Source organism: Trichosurus vulpecula, chromosome 5 (assembly GCF_011100635.1).
Source record: "Trichosurus vulpecula isolate mTriVul1 chromosome 5, mTriVul1.pri, whole genome shotgun sequence".
NCBI lineage: Eukaryota > Metazoa > Chordata > Mammalia > Diprotodontia > Phalangeridae > Trichosurus > Trichosurus vulpecula.
In genome coordinates, this window is record NC_050577.1 from 112686221 (window position 1) to 112707360 (window position 21140).

Consider the following 21140-nt stretch of genomic DNA (forward strand, 5'->3'; position numbering starts at 1 on the left):
CTCCCCACTCCCTCCTTAATAAATTTGTAAGCTCCTTGTGAGCAAGGGCTGCATTTTCGCATTTGTATCTCAGTGCCTTGCACTTAGTAAAACCTTAATAAACAAATTGAATTTGTTGAATTATGTGGCTGATACCTACCAGTGGCTTCACAGGGCACTGAAGGGTGGCAGCTTCCAGCTAAGTGTATTGAAATACCTTGCCTTCCCCAAGAAGCTTAATCCTGAGAGGCGCTTTGTGTTCTGATTTAACGAGAAACAAAAATGCTTTCTTTAGTCCCATCTATATGCACAAATGTTAAGAATTGCTTCAGTTCCTTATGACCGAGGGTTATAGATTTGCCAGATGGTTGTCTAGGGTTAGCGTGTGGCCTAGTACAGGGGTTGTGATCTGAAGTTAGCTGGGAGACCCCGGAGTGAGCACTAGGACTATGGGACTGGTGCCCCTGCCCTGCCACCCACACTGCCCTTTCCCCGTCATTCTCCCTAAGCACCTTTCCGGCCTGTCACCATTCGTAAATTTGCTTTTTTCGGGAATGGGGGTGGGGGGCCGGGAGAGCCCCCGACCGCACTAACCAAGCCGGCCACACCCTCATGTCCAGTCTCCAGAGAAGACCGGTTTCCTAGAATAGCGGCAGGTCTCATTTTTCAGTTGCCCGTACGGAGTTGTTTTGGGGGACGCACTTTTTGTGGGGTTCTTGAAAACGGCGAACGGTTTTCCCGGGCTTTCCTGCCCTCTTCTCCCAGCGAGTTAAGCCCGTGCTTTCCAGCCGGAGCCCGCCCCGCGCACGGCCCTCGGGGCCGCCCCAACCACGCGGAAGTGGAGCCAGGAAATGGGTAGCACGATACAAATACAACAGGACAGAGAAGGTGACCGGGTCACTTTCTAGGTCAGCGTGCGGCCCGCGGTGATCCATAAGCGTCTGTCTTCGTTTAACACCCCCGAAGTGGGGGAAGGGGAGACAGTCCCGGGGCCCCCACCACATACTTCGAATCTGGCGTGGGAACCTCTAACTTGGGGCGGAAGGCCCGCCCCTTCACGCTCCTTTCACCGGAAGCCCCGGAAGGGGAAATGGGCGTGGCTACCAGAAGGCGGTGCCGTGGGTGGTGGGGAGGAGCCTGTGGAAGCCGCACGGCCTTGTGCCCGCCGGCAGGGGGCGTCCCGTCCTCAGCTTCCGGAAGCGGCGGCTGCTAGTTTTTCTGGGCCGAGCCGGCATCTAGAGCCAGGAGGTGTTGAAGTCGCGGGTCCGGACGGGGGCCCCAAGCCCATGAAGGTAAAGGAGAGCGGGTGCGGGGCGTGGGGCTAGGCTGAGGCCTCGAGGATCCAGGAGAGGTGTGGGAGCGGGGGCAGGCTGAGCCAGCCTGGGGAAGGGGCGGAAGAGAGAAGAGGAGACCGAGTAGGTGACTCTGTCTGTGCTGGCCTCACGACCAGGGGACCGGCCGGGAGTCCTGGCTCTCCAGGTGACCCGGGCAAGGCCCGTAGCCCTGTCCCTGTTAACTCATGTGTACGCACAGGAGATCCCAAAACTATGGGGTGGGGCTCTAGACGGCTTCCGGGCCCTTTCGGGCTCCCGCCACAGAGGGGCTGAAGGCAGTTCTAGGAGGTGGAAAAGCCACCTCTTCCTGCCTTAGAGCGCCCAGGTTCAGAGCCCACCTGCGGCCCCCGCCCCCTGCGACCTCGGGTCAGTTCCCTTACTGCCCCGAGCCTCGATCCCCTGTTCCTTAGCTCGAGGGCCGTCCAAGACCCCGAACTTAAGTCGGAAGATGAAGTGATGCGGGGCCTTCCCACAACGGCTGGTTACTCGGGGTTGCCGGGGCTGCGTGGCAACCTACGAGAATCAGACGGGCTTTGGGCTCACATAGACGCGTCAGGCCGCATGTAAACCACGTACCCAGGTGCGGCCAACGGGGAACCACAATCAGGTGAGAGACCCCCCCAGGGCCAAGTCAGCTAGCATTCATCCCCTGCCAGGTGCAGCAGGAAGATCGCCAAGCACTGGAGAGACAAAGAAAGTAAATACACCATCCGAGACCTAGCGTGCGGATCACGTACATATAAGATTTCTTGTTTAGTCAATCAGTCCTGACACTTCTTGACCCCATTTGGGATTTTCTTGGTAAAGACACACAGTGTTGTTTTCCATTTCCTTCTCTAGCTCATTTTACAGGTGGGGAAACTGAGTCAAACAGAGTTGAGTGACTTGGCCACAGTCACACAGCTAGTAAGTGATTGAGGAAGGATTTAAATTCAGTCTTCCTCACTCCAGGCCCAGCACTCCATCCACTGTGCCACCCAGCTGCCCTTACATTCAAGGTACATGTGATGAGGTTTGAGGGGGGTTTAGGGACCCCTCCAAGTACAGGAGAGGGTGATGGGTCCTCTGGAATGAATTCAAGGACTTGAGCATTCTTTAAGTCAAGGTAGCAAGGGTTTATTGTAACACCAATATAGGGGGCAGAGCTCCTTCAAGAACTTGCATCTCTTAAGGAACTTGCAACCAAATGGCAATGATGCTAAAGCTTACGTAGGAAAGGTAGTGGATCATCCAGCAGATATGCCAATTGGGTGATAACTTACAACCTTGGTCATTGGGGACACTCACTACTGGAAACCAGGGGAAGGTGTTTCTCAGGGGTGTATTTTTGGTCTGTCACGTCTGTAGTGATGGCTTTGAGAGTTGATGGCCATGACTTGACCACTGGATTGAATATGACAACTTTGGAAATCGATACATGATAATTCTGTGGTTACAAGATAGTCTTGTTTTTACAAGAGAATTTCTTCAGAGGTCAGCTTGTTCTTGTGCTGGGGAAAGGTAGTTTGTCTTACTGAGGGCCACTCGTGAGTTACTGCTAGGCATAGTGTCTTTGGGTTGGGGAGAAAACTGTCAGGGACAGTGTTTTGAAGTTAGGGAGAAATGTGATTTTAAAAGTGGGGTACAAATACCCCATCACATGGAAAGTAATCTCAGAGGGAAGTTGTGATGGAGGGCAGAGTGTCAAGGGGCCAGCGATTAGGAAAGGCCTTCAGATTGTAGGAGTTGGCCAGGCCAACCTCCAGGAGTTGGAAATAAGGACTGAGGAGGTTCCAGGCTTGGCAGAGAGACAATGCAAAGGGAGGGAATTGGGAGGTGGAGGTTAGAATTCAACTGAGCAGACTTCTATTGTGTGTTGAGGGCATTTTGCTAGGGCTATGGAGGCTCGGATTTCACTAAGGAGGTAGGACTTGGCCTTGGTCTTTAAAGGTCTATGGAAGAAGTTGAATTCAGTGAACATTTATCATGCTCATGCTAGCTGGGAGGGTGAAGAGAAAGTTTGGAGAAGTCATGGTCCTTGCCCTTGAGCCACTGGTATAGTTGGGGCATAAACAACTAAGAGATAATGGGACATGAGAAAATATTTTTAGGAATAAGAGTGTGAGCATAGGTGTGAAGCCAAGAATACTATGTTCTGAGAATAGTCAGTAGAGCAGTTTGGTTAGACCTAGTGCCCTAGGCTTTTTCTTTTAAAGACAGAAATCTGCTGTTTAGGTAAACTAGAATGAACTAGGAGAGACAGACAGACAGACAGACAGAGAGAGAGAGAATGAGAATGAATGGTAGAGCCAAGTCACACAACAAACATTTATTCTGTGGAATACAGACAGATTTGACTTTTGTTACTCTGACAGGTGGTTGGTTGGTTTTTGCTACCTTGAAACAGGAAGGCCATCAGTGGGCAATACCTTCACCTGTGACACTACCTGAGTCCTGAGCACTCGCCTGGCAGTCTGGAGAGATGGCGGATGCACAGCCTGAGAGTAAAAAGAGGGACCTTCCTCCCTGGATGACAGCCCAGGTGGCTGTGAGAAAACCAGTGCCAATATGGAGGCCAACTAAGAGGAGAAAAACCACAGTGAAGTCAGCAGGTGCATCATCGAGGTGAGTTTTTCAGATTGCTGTTGCATAGCAGCAAAACCTTTGTGGTCTAGGGCCCTTTTAGTTGTGAATGAAATATAACGAAAGGGTAAACTGAGGTATGTTTCTTTGAGCAAGATACCATTTTATTCACAGGGCACGAAACCTGAGAATAAGATTGGTCAATGTCTGCTTCAATTTCCAGCCAGAGATCCAAAGTAAAAGGGCAGCTTTTCTTTTATAGGTTTGGGGAGTACAGAAAAAAGTACCCTTTATAGGTTTGGGGAGTACAAAAAAACATGGGGTTGAGGGCAACATGATTGTTACAGGGCTGAAGCATGGGGAACAACATAATTGTCTGGAAATTTGTAATGAGGGGCTAGCAATAATCTCCTTCCCTCCTGAGACTTAAGAAGTGTTCATTGTTTGAGTCCACCTGCAAGGCCAAAGATAAGGACCCAGACATCCTTGAAGGATAGCTTGGTGGTGTAAAGGTATTAGGCCTGATTCCTACATCCCCTAAGGTTAGCAGTATTCCTTGAAGGAAAAAGAGAACAGGGATTAGTGAGAGAACTGGATCTCTAAACTTAACCTATTATAGGCCAGCTAAATTCTGAAGGAAATAGTATAGGATCAATTTTAATCTCAGGGGTAGTGGATAAAAGAACTGGGGCACTTTGCAGTTAAGAGGCTAGGTTCTATGGGCAGTGATATGCTCAGAAACTAGAGAATGCCCTTCCAATGGTCTGTTTCCCTGATCCACTGGCCCTTCCAGGGTCTTTCCCCCACTCATTGAAACATTTGTTTTTGTTCAATTAAGAAAAATCTATTTTCCCCCTTTCCTACCACTGGGAAAAAAAACTAAAACCTTTGTAACATGGCATGGACAAGCAAATCAAATTCACTAACTGGTCGTGTTCAGACAATACGTGTTTCATTCTGCCCCCTGAATCATTACCCCTCAGTCAAAAGGTGGGCAGCTTTCTTCATCATCTCTGGAATCATGGACAGTCATTGCACTGATCTCAGTTTTTAGAGCTTTTAAAGTCATTTATTTGTCTTTATAGTTTTGTTATTGTATAAATCCTTCTCCTGGTTGTCACTTTACCTGGCATTACTTCATACAAGCTTTCTAAGATTTCTCCAAAACTGTTAATTCTGTTACTTTCATGTACCATAATTTGTCCGGCCATTCCCCAGTTGATGGGCACCCTCATAGTTTCCAGTTCTTTGGATCTTCCTCTTTCTGTATTTGTCAATACTCCTCTATGTAGAGGGGAGCATTCTTGGGTTAGAAGGAACCTCCAGAGTGCTTGTCCATCCCTGAGACACCCATATTCCTATTCAGAAAAGCCTCATGAGTAGGAAAGTTCTGGTTCCTTCACAAGACTGCAGAATTTTAGAGAACTCCATAGCCCAAAGCATACCCCACAAAACATTTCCCACTGCAGCATACCAACAGGTGTTCAGCCTTTTCTTTCACAGTGAAGGGCTGCATGTTTTCTTCCCCATTAGAATGTAAGCTTCTTAGAGAACAAAAGGAAATTCAGGACACCCCGACAAGCAAGACAGACTTGAAACTGATGTCTTGAATTTATTACGTACTTTTTAAAAAGAGCAAACTATTCATAATGAATATTTGTGATTTCAAGTGCAAATCTCTTTTTTCTGTCCTTTATATATGGAAATGCTTAAGTTTATTGGTATTTGCCAAGTTCAGAATAAAAAAAAATAAAAATTATTTTTAAAAAGTATGCTTCTTGAGGGCAGGGGCTGTTTTGGGGTTTCTTTACATCTCTAGTGCTTAGTATAGCTCCTGGCACATTGTAAGGGCTTAATAAATGCTTATTGATGGATTGATTGAAAGGGAACCCATTATGTCCCATTCTATTTGTGAACAGTTCTTATTGCTGTTTCTCTGTCAAGGCTGTGTTTGTCTCTTTGCTTTCTCCACCCATTCTTCTGAGTTCTACCCTCTGGGGCCATGCTGAACAAGTCGAATGCCTCTTCCATCTGGCTGCCCTTTAAATACTTAGAGCCCTCTCTCAATCCTCATCACATACACACATACCCTTCTCTGTCTCTGTCTCTCTTTCCCTCCCTCCCTCCCTCTCTCTCTTTTCCTCTCTCTCTCTTTCTCTCTCTCTTTCTTTCCCTCTTTCCCTCTCCCTCTCATCCTTCTTCTCTAGGCTTCTACCAATCCTTAGTCACTTCAGAAAACATTTCATTAGCATATATTGTGCACAGAAGCTGTGGCCTGGTGAATATGCAAAGGTAAATGAGATATGGTGACCTCCTCTTAGTGCTCTTTAGAGAATCAGCTTTCATTAGAAAATGTAGTGAATGCTGATGACAAACCAGGTATCATCAAGGACACATAGTTAATTGTGTTATTTTTAGTTGCTTTAGGGGTTTAACATCGTGTGTGTGTGTGTGTGTCTGTCTTAAAAATTGTTTCAGTTGGATATATGGGAATATATCAGTTGGATTTGTGGGGAAAGGTAACAGTGGTTTCCCACTTAAATTCCTTCATCTGAAAGCCCTAGACTTCAGATCCTATGTGGAACAGGCTGTTCAGATCAGAACGAGGTATACTCTCTCATTCTTGGCAGAAAGGGCTGGGGATACACCATCCTCAGCTCTGATTTCCCCTTTGTGTATCTGTCTGGGACTCACTTTGCATCCTTCTTTGTCTTTCTTTATTTTTCAGTCTTCCCCCTATACGAACTGTATACTTCATGAATGAAGCTGAATTGGTGGATGTTGCTCTGGGTATCCTGGTTGAGGTAAAGACCTTTCATTCTAGTGGATCTCAGTTTGTATCACTGTGAACAGAAAACTCCTGAGGGTAGATTTGAGGTCTTTAATATTTAATGTTAATAAAAATAGCTATTAGCATTTCTGATTGATTGCCTCAATAATGGGCTGGTTGGGGATTAGGGTAAGGAACCTTTATTAAGCACCTGTTATGTGCCAGGCACTGTGCTGACCTCTTTACAAATATTATCTTATTTCATCTTCACAATAACCCCGGAAAGTAGGTGCTGTTGTGATCCTTTTTATAGTTGGAGAAACTGTGGCAGAGAGAAGTTAAGTGACTTGCCCAGAGTCACACAGCTAGTAGGTATCTGAGACTGGATTTAAACTCAGATATTCCTGACTCCAGGCACAGCATTCTATCCAGTGTGCTGCCTAGATGCCTGGTCTGATGTGGTCTCCAAATGGTTTTTGATCATGCATCTCTATTGGTACTTTTTCCCCCTTGTGGAGGAGTGTTGATCTTCCCAGTGGGATCTACACAGCTGGTGCTGTGGACACTTGGGTAGGAGTTTTGTTACAACTGCTCTGAAGCAGCTCTTACAGGGCTCTGGGAGAGGTGAAAGGATATGAGCTCCATGAATGACTTGTGGGGAGGGTAGGATGTGAGGCATCTTCCCACTCTCTGATTGGTCGGTCACATACGACCCTGGGCTTAAGCTACAACCCACTTGGGGCTGTGCCATAGCCCCTACTTTGGAGGATTCATCTGGAAGAAGGGGAACTGGGCTTGATTAGAGGACCCGAATTCAAGTCCCGGCTTTCGCTAGTTGGGAGACTTGGGGGAAAATACTTAACTTTTGCTTCCATCAGTTTTTTTTTTAATCCATGAGCAGTTATCCTTAAAATGGTGGGAAACTCTTATATTGCTTACCTTGCAAAGTTGTCATGAGGGGCCATTAAGATAAAATGTCATATACTTGGAAACTAGAAATCACTGTGTGACTGAACTGGGGAGGCCCAGTTTCTGGTCCTGGCTTTGCCACTAACCAGCTTGCCACTAGCCAGATGAGTAAAGGGTGAGTTACTCACCTCTTTGGGCCTCGGTTCCTCATTTACAAAATGAGGAAGTGGGTTTAGAGCAGAGATTCTTCAAATTTTGCAGCAAGGACCCCTTTGGCAGCCTGGTGAAGCCTAGTGGACTTCTCAGAAATAGATTTTTAAAGACATAAGATAACATCCATGGGATTGCAAATGAAACCAATTATATCAAAATACAGTTATTAAAATATGAAAACAGGTTCACAGACACCAGGTTAAGAACTCCTGGACGTATAAGTAACCTATAAGTCCTTTCAAGCTTTCTTAGTCTTTGAAATTTTTTTTTAATGATATTCTCAATATGACTTCTCTCTCCCAACTTCCCACATATAATATTGGTGGTGATAGTGATGATGATAACCGCCAACAGTTTCTTAGCACTTTGAGGGTTTGCAGAGGGTTTTTGTTGCATTCAGTGATTTGGTCCTTGCAGCACCCCTGTGAGGTAGAGGGTCTATGATCTGTATTTCTCAGAAGACTCTAAAACTCGAACCCATAGAGGTGAGTTTCTTGCCCATAGACAACCAGTAAGTGTCAGGTGGGATTTCTGAATCATGTTCTTCCTGACTCCAACCCAATATTCTCTATTGCTCTCTGCAGCCTGTCACCACACTCATCTTTGACTCATCATCCATGCTTTTCTTCTGCCTGCTATGTTTGTGTGTCCTCATACAAACATGGGCTAGGGAGAATACGGATGTCTCTGTGTGCATCTGTATGGCCTAACTATTGACTTTGTCATGGTTAGGCTGTTTTTGTGTAGGGGGATAGAAAGGAGAAGGATTCTGCCACTGTGCATGTGTGTGATTTCTTAACGGGCCTAGAATGGCCGTTCCTTCCTTGAGTTCCTTTGAAGTTCTTTGGCCCTGCTCATTCAAGAAGGGACCTGTCTAATGAAATTATTTCTTCCTACTTTTCCCCTTTTTCTTTCTTCTGTTTGGGGCTAGAAGCTTGACTTCCTGAGCAAACTCTTTTCCCCAGACCTCTTCTGTCTCCTCTCTAGTATCGGCTTCTTTGTAGAACTATTCAGAAGTGTGTACGATGTGGGGGGGTGAGGGGAGGTTGGGGAGGGAATGTGGATGGGTATGGAGGATAGTAAAGGGGAAGGGAATGACTCATGGCCCAGAAATTACGCTGGACCTGCAGGATTTTTTTGTTCTATATAAACAAACTAGGATGTCAGTAAAAATACCGTTATCTTTTTTCCCCCCTTCTTCAGTGCTGTAAACAGGAAAAGCCTTTGGAGCACACATTGCTGCTGGGAACTGATAAGGCCCAAACCACACAGCCTGAATCCCCCTGGGCTTCTGAGAGCAGTAGTGATGGAGAGGAGGAGGTGAACGATGCCCCTCGGACAAGTCCCTCAAGCAAGCAGGAATATTCAGCCTCTGGTCACAAGAAGAACTCAGAAGAGGATGAGGATGCATTAAAATATGTGAGGGAAATATTTTTCAGTTGAGGAGATAGATGAAGAATTCAGAGAACATGTTGCTTTGAGTATGTTGGGATGCTTCCGTGTCCCTAGTTGCTAAGTTTAACCAGTGGAGAATGCAGTGCAGCACCCTGTGCCTCCCATGCATCCTTGGGGTGAGTCCTCTGCATCCCTGAGCTTTAGCTCTGGGCAGTGAAATCAGGGCAGTCCAAGCTGGTATTGAATTGATGGTGTAGTAGTGAGCGGTTAAGTCGGTGGCCAGGAAAGTCCTCATAGTTATCACGGGGTAGCTTTGCTTCATTGTTAAGTGAGCATCTCAGGTCTGTGGTTCTGGAAACTAAGGTCAGCTTATCCAGAAGTATTCGCATTCTGGGACTCATAAGACTAGTTAACATGTACCAGAGAGGCAATTTATAATGGATAACGAGGAAGGAGATATTATCCATGCTGGACGGTCCATATTTTATCATTTTCCGTGCAGGAAAGCCCCCTTGGGTGTATGGGTCAGATTCAGAGCTTATGGCTTGGCCCTAACTACAACAGCAGCTATTTCAGGTGGGATAAGAGAAGAGGAGGAAGGGGCCAGGTTAGGCAGCCTGCTGCTTATGTCAGTGTTGCACAATGAGGTGACTGGAAGAAAGGAGGCAAAGACCTACCTACTCCTACCCCATGGGGAATCACCTCATTATAACTAGGGAAAATTTGAAAAATGGGGAGGATATCCCTGTCTGTGCAAGCCACCTTCCTAGTATTTTTAATCAAAGTATTTTATGTGCATTGGGAAATAAAAATTCTTGTGACTTGCTTTATTGCAGTGATCTGGAACTGAATTTGTACCTCTTTACACTAGGTAGACATCAATGAGTCTTATTAAAAATCTTAGATTAAGAAAAAGTGCTCTGAATACTGCTGTGTATACTCCTCAGAAAATAATTGTTCTTGTAAGCATATCTTATTCTCAATTAGATGGACAAATTAGCACTTCTTGATGGTAGTCCATACTCCACCCCGCCCCTGAACCTAAATAATCAGAGCCAGTCTCCACATCTACTTCTGGGAAACCAAAAAGTTCACATGACTTGCTTTATTGTGGGGGTCTTGAACCAAACCTGCAGTATTTCCAAGGTATATACACAAAATAGATAGAATTTTATCCGATTCCCTAAATATTGGTGGTCTAGGAGCACAACTTTTAGTTTCAAGATGCTTTCCTGATCACTCTTAAAAAGGAAGGGTACCCTAAACTTAGACCTATAGGCTCTTTCCCCCTAAATGCTAGTTTCACACCACCACAAATAGCAAGCAAGATCTAAATAGAAATTGGAAAAGTTATACAGATTAAAACATACCAGAAAATCCAGAGTAATTGAACTCTTTCCTCAGGAGCCAGATATCTCAGCTTAACCAAGAGAAGGGCCCCAGTCTTATTCAGGGGAAAATTTATTCAAGGGAAAATCCTCTAGAGGATAATCAGGGATAGGTTGAGGTGCTGGCTCCTCTCCATGGGTCTTCTGGTGCTTCAAGTCTTTTCTCTCTCCCCCCAAAGAAGATATTTCTCAAACAAAAAATAAAGAAGAAAGTGTCTTCAAAGCCTTCACCTGTAGAAACGTGACCTTTTATTGTAAGTAACCATTGTTTTGGGAATCTTGCATTCCCATCGGAACCACTGGGCATCTCTGGAAGCAGTTTGTGGGCACACTGCTTGTAATAGGGGAAGCATAGGATTAAATGAAAAGGAAATACACAGGAGGCGGCACAAGAGATCATTCCATGTTATCCTTATGCAAAATGAATAGCCCACTTGCTTTAAAAGCTTCACGAATGATACTTAATAAAGTACAGAATACAGCACTAACGTATAGGGCATTATGCTTGTGTCCTCTCCACTGAGAGAGGGATCATCTCTGATTGGAGCAGTAGGTAGATAAGTAGGCCCATGTTCTCAACAGGTAGTCAAGAATCATGTCAAGCTGTTTACTTTTTTCTTTCGTTGCTAAAAATAATGTGATTTGACCTTCAAGTTGCCCTGTCTCCTTTACGCTATGTGTGAGGTCCAGGGTCTAAGTACCTTCCCTGTCTTCTTGCTGCCATATTACAACTCTTTCAGAGCAGAATTTTATGGGATCTGAGGGCTTTCTGGGGGCAGCTAGGTAGCACAGTGGATGGAGCACTGGGCCTAGAATCAGGAAAACACTTCCCAGATTTCAAATCCTGCCTCGAACACCTACTAGCTGTGTGACCCTGGACAAGTCACTTAGCCCTGTATTCTTCAGCTTCCTCATCTGTAAATGAGCTGGAGAAGGGAATGGCAACCACTCGAGTGTCTTTGCTAAGAAAACCTCACAAGGAGTCAGAGTCAGACATGACTGAAAAACGACTGAACAACAGCAAAAAGGTCTTCCTGCATCTATTTTTCTATGGTAGAAGGAAAAAAAGACCCAAGAGATAGATGTGCAGAAGAGTTAATCACGTTTTACCCTCCCCAGCTTTCCTTAGGGGAAAAGGGCAAATGGACAGAGATATCTCTCATACATCCCCAGTGATGATCCTTGGAAAACTTCCGTGGGTTTATATCTATCCCAAGTAAGACCACAGATGTAGGGCTGCTCTGTAGATGTAGGTCTTTGTTCCCTGGGGCTCAAGCCTTCCCCTCATCACCAAGGGGGTACTTGACAATGATAAGAAGCAGAAGCAGTAGCATGACTTCTGCCCCCACCAGGGCTAGAAACTCAGCACCCAGCTCCGAGGGTTTGATCCACCGAGAGGCGTAGAAGAGGAAGAGCAAAAGTCCACCGAGCAGCATCCCTGCTGAAGCCCCCAGGAGCACCACCGTCAGATTCCACTTGTCCTTGTTACCATGGCACCAGGCCAGGAGGAGTGGCAGGGAGGCAAAGAGAGCCAGGACGAGAGCTCCATAGACACCAAACCTCGCCAGGGCTATTCCAACCCGGGACACCCTCATTTCTTCCAGCTCAGGGAACTGATGACACAGGAGAGCATGGATGCTCTCATTCCACAGGCAGAAGTTATAAAAGCCAATTTTCATGGTGGGGAGGTCAACAAGGTTGCCCGACCTCCAGAGCAGGGCGTAGAGCAGCAGGGAGATCACCGCAGCTATGAGGATGGCCATGCTCAAAGACAGGAAGAGCCTGCAGCCTCTTGACTTCATGGTGATCATCTTGACCCCTTCTCCAATCTTCTTGAGCAGTAACTTTCCTGAGGACCTGAAATAAATAAAAACACCAATGAATGCTTCAGTTTTCACCTAACATACCTACACACACTACACTATGATGTGCACAAAGTCCCCAGCTTTTCATAAACACAAAGCAAGCCGTTAGCTGGACAATCAACGCACAAGGATCATCTAGAACATCTGGGGTTAGGATCCTCCTTATGACTCAGCAGACTAGGCCACAGATTTCACGCTGTTATCTAAAGGACACCAAGAAGGCATTTGGCCCAAAGGAATAGGCCAAACTTGGTATTCTTTAATTAGAAATTAGCAACCTCTCCATTTTACAGGTAATGGAACTGAGGCTCAGAGAGGCCAAATGTCTCATCAAGGGCCAAATAATGTCATGAGGCTTTAAACCTGGGTTTGTTATGAATTCAAATTCAGTGCTTCTTCTACCGTATCCTCAGGACTTTTAAATAATAGTCTTCCCAGCTGGGATAATACAAACAGTTGCTTTTTGGAATCGTTTGAGCTCCCTGTGATGCATACCTTGTATGGTATGGGACTCCAGCCCAAAGGCTGGGGTAAAAGGGATAATTTCACTCCTCTGTTTAGAAAGCTATTATAGATTAATGGTATCTCTAAGTAGAATAGGATTTAAGTCGATTCACTAGATCCAATGGCCTTTTCTCAAACCTCCTACTTCTTGACCTCTGTTGACACTGTCAATCAGCCTCTCTTCCTTGATGCTCTTTTCTCTCTAGTTTTTAGGATGCTACTCTCCTCTGGTTCTACCTATCTTACTGCTCCTTCTCAATCTCCCTTGCCATGCCCACTAATAGTGGGCACCCCACAGAACTCTATCTGGGGCCCCCTTCCCCCTCTGTGCTATCCCACTTGATCTTACCAGCTCCCATGGATTCAAGTTCTCTCTGTGCTGGCGAGTCTTATCCAGCCCCAACCTCTTTGCTGACCTCCCGTTTTGAATTTCCAACTGCCTTTCAGACATCTCACACTGGATGTCCAGTAAACAACTTAAATTCCACATGTCCAAAACTGAGCTCATCTTTTCCCCTAAAGCCTAGCCTCTTCCAAACTTTGCTATTACTGTTGGGGGCACCACCATGCTTCAAGTCCCCTTGCCTCAAAACCTGGGTGTCATCCTTAATTCTTCCCCATTCCCCCCACATTCAATCTTTGCCAAGGTGTGTCAATTTCATCTTTCCAATATCTCTTAAATATGCTTCTCTTCTAGTAATAAGAACTAGCTAATTTATCTAGTGCTTACGATGGACCAGGTGCTTTACCATTTTCTCAGTTGATCCACACAGCAATCCTAGGAGGCAAGTGCTGTTATTATCCCAATTTTACAGATGAGAAAACTGAGGCAAATAGAAGTTAAGCAACTCCCCACAGGGTCACACAGCTATCGTCTGAAGTTGGACTTGAATGAGGGTCCGACTTTAGGCCTAGCGCTCTACCCACTGCACTTAGGTGCAGCCCTTCACCTCCTCATGCCTGGACTTTGGCAGTAACCTCTTGGTGGCTGTGCCTGCCTCAAGTCTTTCTCTGTTCTACTCTATCCTCCACTCAGATACTAAAGTGATTTTCCTAAATTGTAGGGTAACTCCCCCACCCCCACTCAAGCAGGGTCAAATACAAAGCTCTTTGTTTGGTGTTCAAAGCCCTTCATAACCTACCTACCCTCCAACCTTGCCAATCTTCCTATCCCCCAACACACGTACTCTTTTTCTAGTGACACTTTCTGTTCCATGAAGAAGAGGTTCTGCGTCAGGGCTCTGGACATTTTTCTCTGTCTTTTGGGTCAGAAATGCCCTTTCCCCACCTCCACCTCCTGCTTTTCTTGGCTTCCTTCTAGTCCTTCAAGTTCAGTTATGCTACTTACTATCCATGGGACCCTAAACAAGTCATTTTTCTTCGGTGGGGAAAATGCTCTGGGAGAGGACAACACAGTGTAATACAAAGTCAGGAAGACTTGGGTTCAGATCTTGCCTTTGACACGTACTGGCTGGGTAAGACTGGGTAAGTCAGTCTCCCAGTGATAATTTCAGAGAAGGTTCTAGTTTGTATTGGTGTAACTTATAGGAGCTCCCTGGAAGATGAAACAACAGGTTTGGTTTTAAAAAAAAAAAAAAAGACTACATCTCTAAGATCTCATTCAGCCCAAGATCTATGGCCTATGGTGCCTACCTCATTGTAGCTCTAATTTCATAAGAGAGTGGGAAGGGTATCATTTGGAGGCTAGATACCAATTGGCCCAACGTCATCCACAAATAGGGGTATCCAGAGGACCTCACCATCTTCAGAGAATACGTTGTCAACTTATACCTTATGTAGAGTGTCCTCCATGACAGATAGCAGCGAGTACATCTCCCTGTCTTGGGGGTTTTGTTTTTCCTCAATATTTAACATTTTAAATCAGATTTAATCAAGATTTAAGATCAGAAGACCCTTGTATAGAGTTGTCTTTGGGGTTGCATTTATCTGTGCTTGTATGTGATATTACGTATGAGCTTTTTCCCCATACTTCCCCCTTAAGCTCTGCTGACTTTCCTGACCTGGCCATCTCACCATAGCAGTATCTCTTCACCATGCTAGGCCCCCTCTTCCCATTGAGGAGTTCCTGCTAAGACCTCTTTTGGGGATGGGCTCAGAATAGCCAACCTTCACTCCCCTCTTTGCTCCAATTTTGGCACCATGTCCCTGCTCAAGTATCCTGCCCCTCGCTCTTGTTGCCTTTTTGTAATGCTGTCTTCCCCCATTAGAATATAAGCTTCCTGAGGACAGAGCCTCTTCCTTTTTGCTTGTGTTGTATCTTTAGCTCTTCACAGTGCCTGGCCCAAAGAAAGAACTTAAATAAATGTGGATTGTCTTGCCCCATATTGCCATAATGCTTTAGAACCAGGGAGAATTACTTATTGGGAGAGTGATCCTAAGCTACTTATTCCAAGAGACTGTGTTTGGGTATGTAGTTGGGGACATCTTTCAGGCAGGAGGTTTTTGAAAGGAGTACTGGAGAGCCCTATAGGAGAAACCAAAGTAATCCAAGATGAGTTAAGTACTCTCTGGTTCCCAAGGAGCAGTATTTATCAGGGCTGGGCTTCTGACTCAGACCTCACTGATCATGGTGAAGCCCTAGAATTCCCTATTCATCTGGTTCCCATGATGAGAAATCCAGTGCCATGTGTTGCTGCTTTGCCTTTAACAACTGACTTACCATATCAATATATCAGTGTGGGAAATGGGCAGTTTTTCCCCCATTCTACTAGCTTATGATGCAGGGCTAAAAAGCAAAAGCTGAGAGGACCTATAGCCTACATTCCCTGGAAGTTTGGGAGGAGATAGTTTTGTAAAGTAGGAAACTGAGTGCCTCATACACAATTTAAATTCCTAGTCTTCTACTTGGCTTCCTTTTTTTTTCCCCACCATGTAATCAGATTGTTAGAAGTATAGAATATGTAGAAGTTTGGATACAAAAGAGGTGGGGGAGATTTTGAAATTTGTACAGACAAGACATGGGAGAAGCCAACCATATGGTGAATGGGAAATTCTTTAAATGACTGTAGAGCCATGCAAAAGGATATTTGTAGGACTCTGCTCCTGCTCTTGGTTCAACTCCTCTGATTGCATTCAATGAGAGATAATACTGATATGGCCCCTTGAAAATGGCCTTGTTCTTTTATTTTGGCTGAAAGAGATTGATCTGGAGGCTCTGACCTTGAGAATTTTGAAAGGTCAGGCGAACAAGTCTCCAGGAGTCTGAGAGTCAGGGAGTTTGGGTGTGTATAGGACTCTGGGAGTCAGCTTGCATGTTGGGCAAAAACATAGGAATTAGTAATATCTTTTTACATCCTAACTGGTCACAAGGAAGAAATAGGGGCTTCGAGCATTAATCTGAGTAGTCTTCAGCCCTAAAATCCAAGCAATAACTAAAAATAATAGAAAGAACCTGCTACATATACATGAAAGAAAATTTGTTGGAGCAGAGCCTTTAAGGCTGTGTTTTGATTGTTCATCTGATGGGATACGGGGCCCAAACCAAGACTTTTGCCCCTTACCCCAAAAGAATTTGGGTCCCATTAGTCTACCAGCCCGGGAAAACTCCACCTTGAACTCTCCTTGAATTTCTCCACAGTAAGTCTCTGGCATTCGCCTGAGACTATAACCCTCTGGCCTTTCACAGTAACCTATACCCAATCTCCCAATTCTGTTACCCAGTCCTCCATTGTCTGTTAGCTCCGGATGCCCAGGCTACTTCCCACCCTTGATCCTATCTAGACCCTATTCTCTTGGTCCAGGCTTTCCGACCTCCAGCCACCCCAGCCTACTGGCCACTCCCATTAAGATCCTCCCTGGACTCTTCCCCTCCAGTCAGCCCAGACTACTTGGCCACTTCTAGATCCTTCCCACAGTCTTTCTGTATATAAGATCCATCTTATTTCCATCAAAGTGCTCAGATTCAGTCTAGCCCGCTTGACAATACAAGCAATCACCAATGCTGAGATTCCTTAAGAGTCTGGCCAAAATGAGGACTTTCAGAATCATGCCCACCTCGGACGGTGTTTTAACCATGGTTTGGTTTTTTGGCTGAAAGAAGGCTTGGGTTGAATTTGGGCAGGACCTGCATGTTGCTATTTTGGGGTTCCAGCACCCCTAAACCTCAACACATCTGGAAGATTTTGGTGAGGCTGTTCAGCCCAGGGGTCAGCCTCTTCCAGTCAAAAACTTTGAAGTGGAAATGAAGGGTAAGAAAGAAGACCATTACTCCTTTCCTGGAGGGAACCTACCATTGCATTTTAGTAGATTTGCCCATGGCCCCCTCACATTCCCAGTCTCCCACACATCTTAGCATTTCTTTATTTGTGTGACTTCAGGCCCTGCTTTGTATTTGTACTGTAATTGTGGCTAAGTACTTCACAGAACAAATCCCCTTAATAAAATGATTTGTTCTGTAAAACTTGGACTTAGTCTAAAGGCAGCACCCAAGGACCTAGAACTTGGTTTAGACTTAGCATTTTGCCTCTCACAAACAGGATCACTATTCCCTGGGGCTTTTACTAGCTGTGTGACCTTAGGTAAATCACTTCCCTGGGCTATAGTTTCCTCATCTAAATGAAAGGATCAGAGTAGGTGGCCTCTTGGGTCCCTTTTGGTTCTAAATCAAAGATCCTATGTTCCTTCTAGAACTGAGTCCCTAGAGACAGGCTGCAGTCCTGAAGCAGGATGAATCAATCACCAGGAATCCACTGCCTGCCAGGTTCTGCCACTGCTTTTGTCTTCTGCTTCCTGACTTCCACAGGTGATGCTTTAAGGGAACTTTAAATTAGAAACTGAAAGCAAGCCAAATCAAAATTTAAATGCTTTAGTGAGTTCTGGATTCTTTCTCTTGCTATGTCCTTGAATATGGATACACCCCAGGTCCCAGGAGAACATGAAGGACAGCCTGAACTGAGAAAACTTCCTGTTGCCTCTTGCTGCTGGTGTGAAAAAGTAATTCTGGGTCTCAGAATAAAAACTGTGACTATCTAGTCAGTATTCTCCAGTTCACATGTCTGACTCCTCAAGGGTGCAAATGCCTTTAAGGCCATAGGCTTCTACTTCCTTTTTTATGTTTGTGTGAGGCAATTGGGGTTAAGTGACTTGGCCAGGGTAACACAGCTAGAAAACGTCAAGTGACTGAGGCCAGATTTGACCTCGGTTCCTCTGATTCCAAGGCCAGTGGTCTATCCACTGAGCCATCTCTAGCTGCCCCAAGCTTGTACTTCATGTGACCTTACAGTATCATAACCGGCACTGGGCGTATAGCAAACACTTCATGAACATTTGTTCATGCAGGGAGATGGTAAGATTTTTCACCAGCCACAGCAATAGTGGTTTTGCTGCTGACTGATATACATGATAAAGACAGGAAAGTAAGCTAGGAAGATGAAGAACCATGACCTTTCCTTTTGTTCTGGCTCAAATCTCTTGCTTGCCAAAACAGAGATGATTTGGGGAATGTCTAATACTAGATGAGATACTTGTCTGGAATAGAGGGTTGCAGTCTCAACATAACTGCCAGCAAGGAGTTGAAATGGCCTACAGGTGGCCCTAAAGAATCAGAAGCCACCATCAGACCATCCTAGATAAGCAGAACAATGCCTAGCAGAGACTACAGCATGCAACAGCTACCATGAAATCATTTATGTTACCTTTTATCCAGGGAACCCAGAACACCTTGTCTAAGCAGTTTCCTTCATCTTTTCAATGACGGCATGAAAGGAATAATGAGGAACTGATTCTTTTTGTATACAGGAAGTAAAATAATTTTGATGAGCAAACAAATACTGGAAGTAGGACTATCTTGTAGATTCTCCCCTTTCCTAGGCATTTGTTAGAGACACTAGCCCACATATGGTTTGGTAGGCAGTGGATTAGGGCAGTTGCTGGGTTTCTTTCCCACTGCGGTGCTGCCTTGTACCATGCTGTCAACCTGGCAAAGCAACAATGCCCAACTGGTTGCTCAGATACCATTGGCTTGTCCATTGTCAGAGGGAACAGGGCAGAGCAGTCTAGAGCTGCTAGACTGGCTGTCCAACATGACCTTACATACTCTCTACCTTTTTCTGGTCTCTGCACTATCATTACTTCACATATGCTTCTGATAGCTTTCCTACAAGTGTGGCTAGGTTTGATATAGGCATAGGACATCATTCTGAGCTTGATGAGTATATATCAGCAGGTGAAAATGAAGAGTGGATTCTGATGAGACTGATGGAAAGTGGGCTGAAAGAAAGGAATTAAACTTCTGGCAAAGACTTTTAAAGGCAGACCATTAACCCAACCATGACATAGAAGGCAAAGGGTGTGCAGAGATCATTTGGGGAAATATTCTTTAAAAGTTGGCACTACTGAAACAACTTGAAAGAACATATATTAATCTGGCAAGAGCAGAGACAGATAGGCCCAATGGGAGAATTATTTCAGAGACTGCTCTTCATTCTAGGATAACACTATCATCAGAACTGCTCAGGTCATTGTCCTGGATTTTTGGCTATAATATTGTGATGGACCGAGAAATGTCATCTTTGCTGTTGACACTTTCTGTATTTAAAGAATTCTGTGGAAGAGAAGTTTGCAAAGAAAGCAGAGGTGCTTCATTGGGCTGCCATTAGCTGCCATTCCATGCCCTTCTTGAATTCAGTAGCTTGAAGACAGAACTTGGGTTGTTATTCCTTCCTGCTCTCACATGAGAGGTACCATGAAGACAGCACTGAATTGGAAATCAGAGCTGCTTTCTAGACCCAGCTACACCAATTACAGTTATGAGACCTTGAACAAGTGGCTTAACTTCTCTGAAACTCAGTTTGCACATTTACAAAAAAATAACCTCACCCCAGTCCTTTTGTCTTAATTTCAATTTTAATGCCTCATTGTGGCGAGGAGGTGGCCTCGAGTCTAGTCAAAGTGGACTTCTCTCAAATCGCTATGCCTTTGCATTGGCCATTCCATGTACTTGGAATGCGTTTCTTCCTACTCAGAGTCCTTCTGTTCTTTTATGACACAGATCAAGAATAAAACTATAGATTTTTTTTGTAAATGATGATAGTCTATTTAGAGAATCCTCATAAGTCAATCATAAATTACTTGAAATAAAACTTTGGCAAAATTACAGGATATAAAATAAATCCACAGAAATCATCAGTATTTTGTATGTTACCAATAAAACCCAACAGGAAGGGATAGAAAGAGAAATTTCATTCAAAATAATTACAGAATTAAATATTTGAGTCTTATCTATCAACATGATCAGCGAGATGGAGGACATCACAACCTCAAACTTTTCCAAAGTAGGAATTAGGTACAGGAGATAAAGGAAGTTCATCTGTTTCTAGGGTCCAAGAACCCAAATGATGTAATAATTCAGTGAACATCACAAAAGGCTACTTGCTAGTCCCTAGAGAGGTAATCACTCAGCGCTCCCTCCTCACCCACCTGCAGCAGGACTGTACAAGCTGATCCATGGTTTTTCATTAGGACTCCTTTCCACCTCACCCCCACTGCCTCCCAGAGCATCAGAAATCCAAAATGTAGAAGCTTGCTCAGGTTACAGCAAGGCAGCACTGTCACAATAGAGTTCAGGCAGAGAACCGGGGTAGAACACTGTGTGGGTGTGTGGCATTCCACTAAGCCTGGAGGAAAGAACCCATCCGGGGCCAACTCTGAACCTTCAGAAGTCATTTGGGACAGAGACCAAGGCTGGCAAACTGTGAATTGCCCTTTGTAAGAGGAGGCCAAAATGGATTCAAGGGAAATCACTCAAAGGGGGAGGAGTCAGAAAGTGACCAAAAGGGGACTATTAAAAAAAAGACTGAAATGACCAAAAATATATTCAGAACTATATGAATACAATTACAAAATCATCATTCTTTACAGAAATAAAGTCAGACCTAAATAATTGCAGAAATATTAATTTGTTCATGGGTAGACTGTACCAATGTAATGAAAATGACATTACTACCTAAATTAATTTACTTATTCTGTGCCAAACTTTATTATTTACAGATCTAGAAAAAAATAATTAAATTTATCTAGTGGAACAAAGAGTCAAAAATCTCAAGGGGAATAATGTAAAAAAAATGGGGAGCTTAACAGTACCAGAACTAGAGCAATATGATACAGATTAAACAATTAAACAAATAAGTAGAGGAGTGGAAAAGGTTTGGTATATGACATACAGAAGTAATGAACATATTAGCATAGTGTTTAATATATCCAA

At 44.6% G+C, this 21140-nt stretch overlaps 2 protein-coding genes across 5 annotated transcripts in view; one reads left to right on the forward strand and one right to left on the reverse strand.

The window, feature by feature from the left end:
• Window positions 1–1120: 1120 nt before the first annotated feature.
• On the forward strand, window positions 1121–10077 carry CYREN (cell cycle regulator of NHEJ). Of its 4 annotated transcripts, none has more exons than XM_036760997.1 (4): window positions 1121–1271; window positions 3668–3917; window positions 6604–6679; window positions 8971–10077. In XM_036760997.1, exons 2-4 carry the CDS (start codon window positions 3775–3777, stop codon window positions 9208–9210), a joined length of 459 nt encoding a protein of 152 aa, XP_036616892.1. In that variant the 5' UTR covers window positions 1121–1271; window positions 3668–3774; the 3' UTR covers window positions 9211–10077. The 4 variants fall into 4 exon arrangements, with proteins under 4 accessions (XP_036616892.1, XP_036616893.1, XP_036616894.1 ...); XM_036760998.1 differs by having other exon boundaries at window positions 1162–1271; window positions 3700–3917; XM_036760999.1 differs by lacking the exon at window positions 1121–1271 and adding an exon at window positions 1645–1920.
• A 1558-nt stretch (window positions 10078–11635) lies between these two features.
• The window catches only part of AGBL3 (ATP/GTP binding protein like 3), a 159722-nt gene continuing 150217 nt past the window's right edge, over window positions 11636–21140 (reverse strand). The window contains 3 exon segments of the mRNA XM_036760621.1: window positions 11636–11790; window positions 11793–11839; window positions 11841–12407. Coding sequence (XP_036616516.1) covers window positions 11657–11790; window positions 11793–11839; window positions 11841–12407 — 748 coding nt within the window. The 3' untranslated portion in view covers window positions 11636–11656.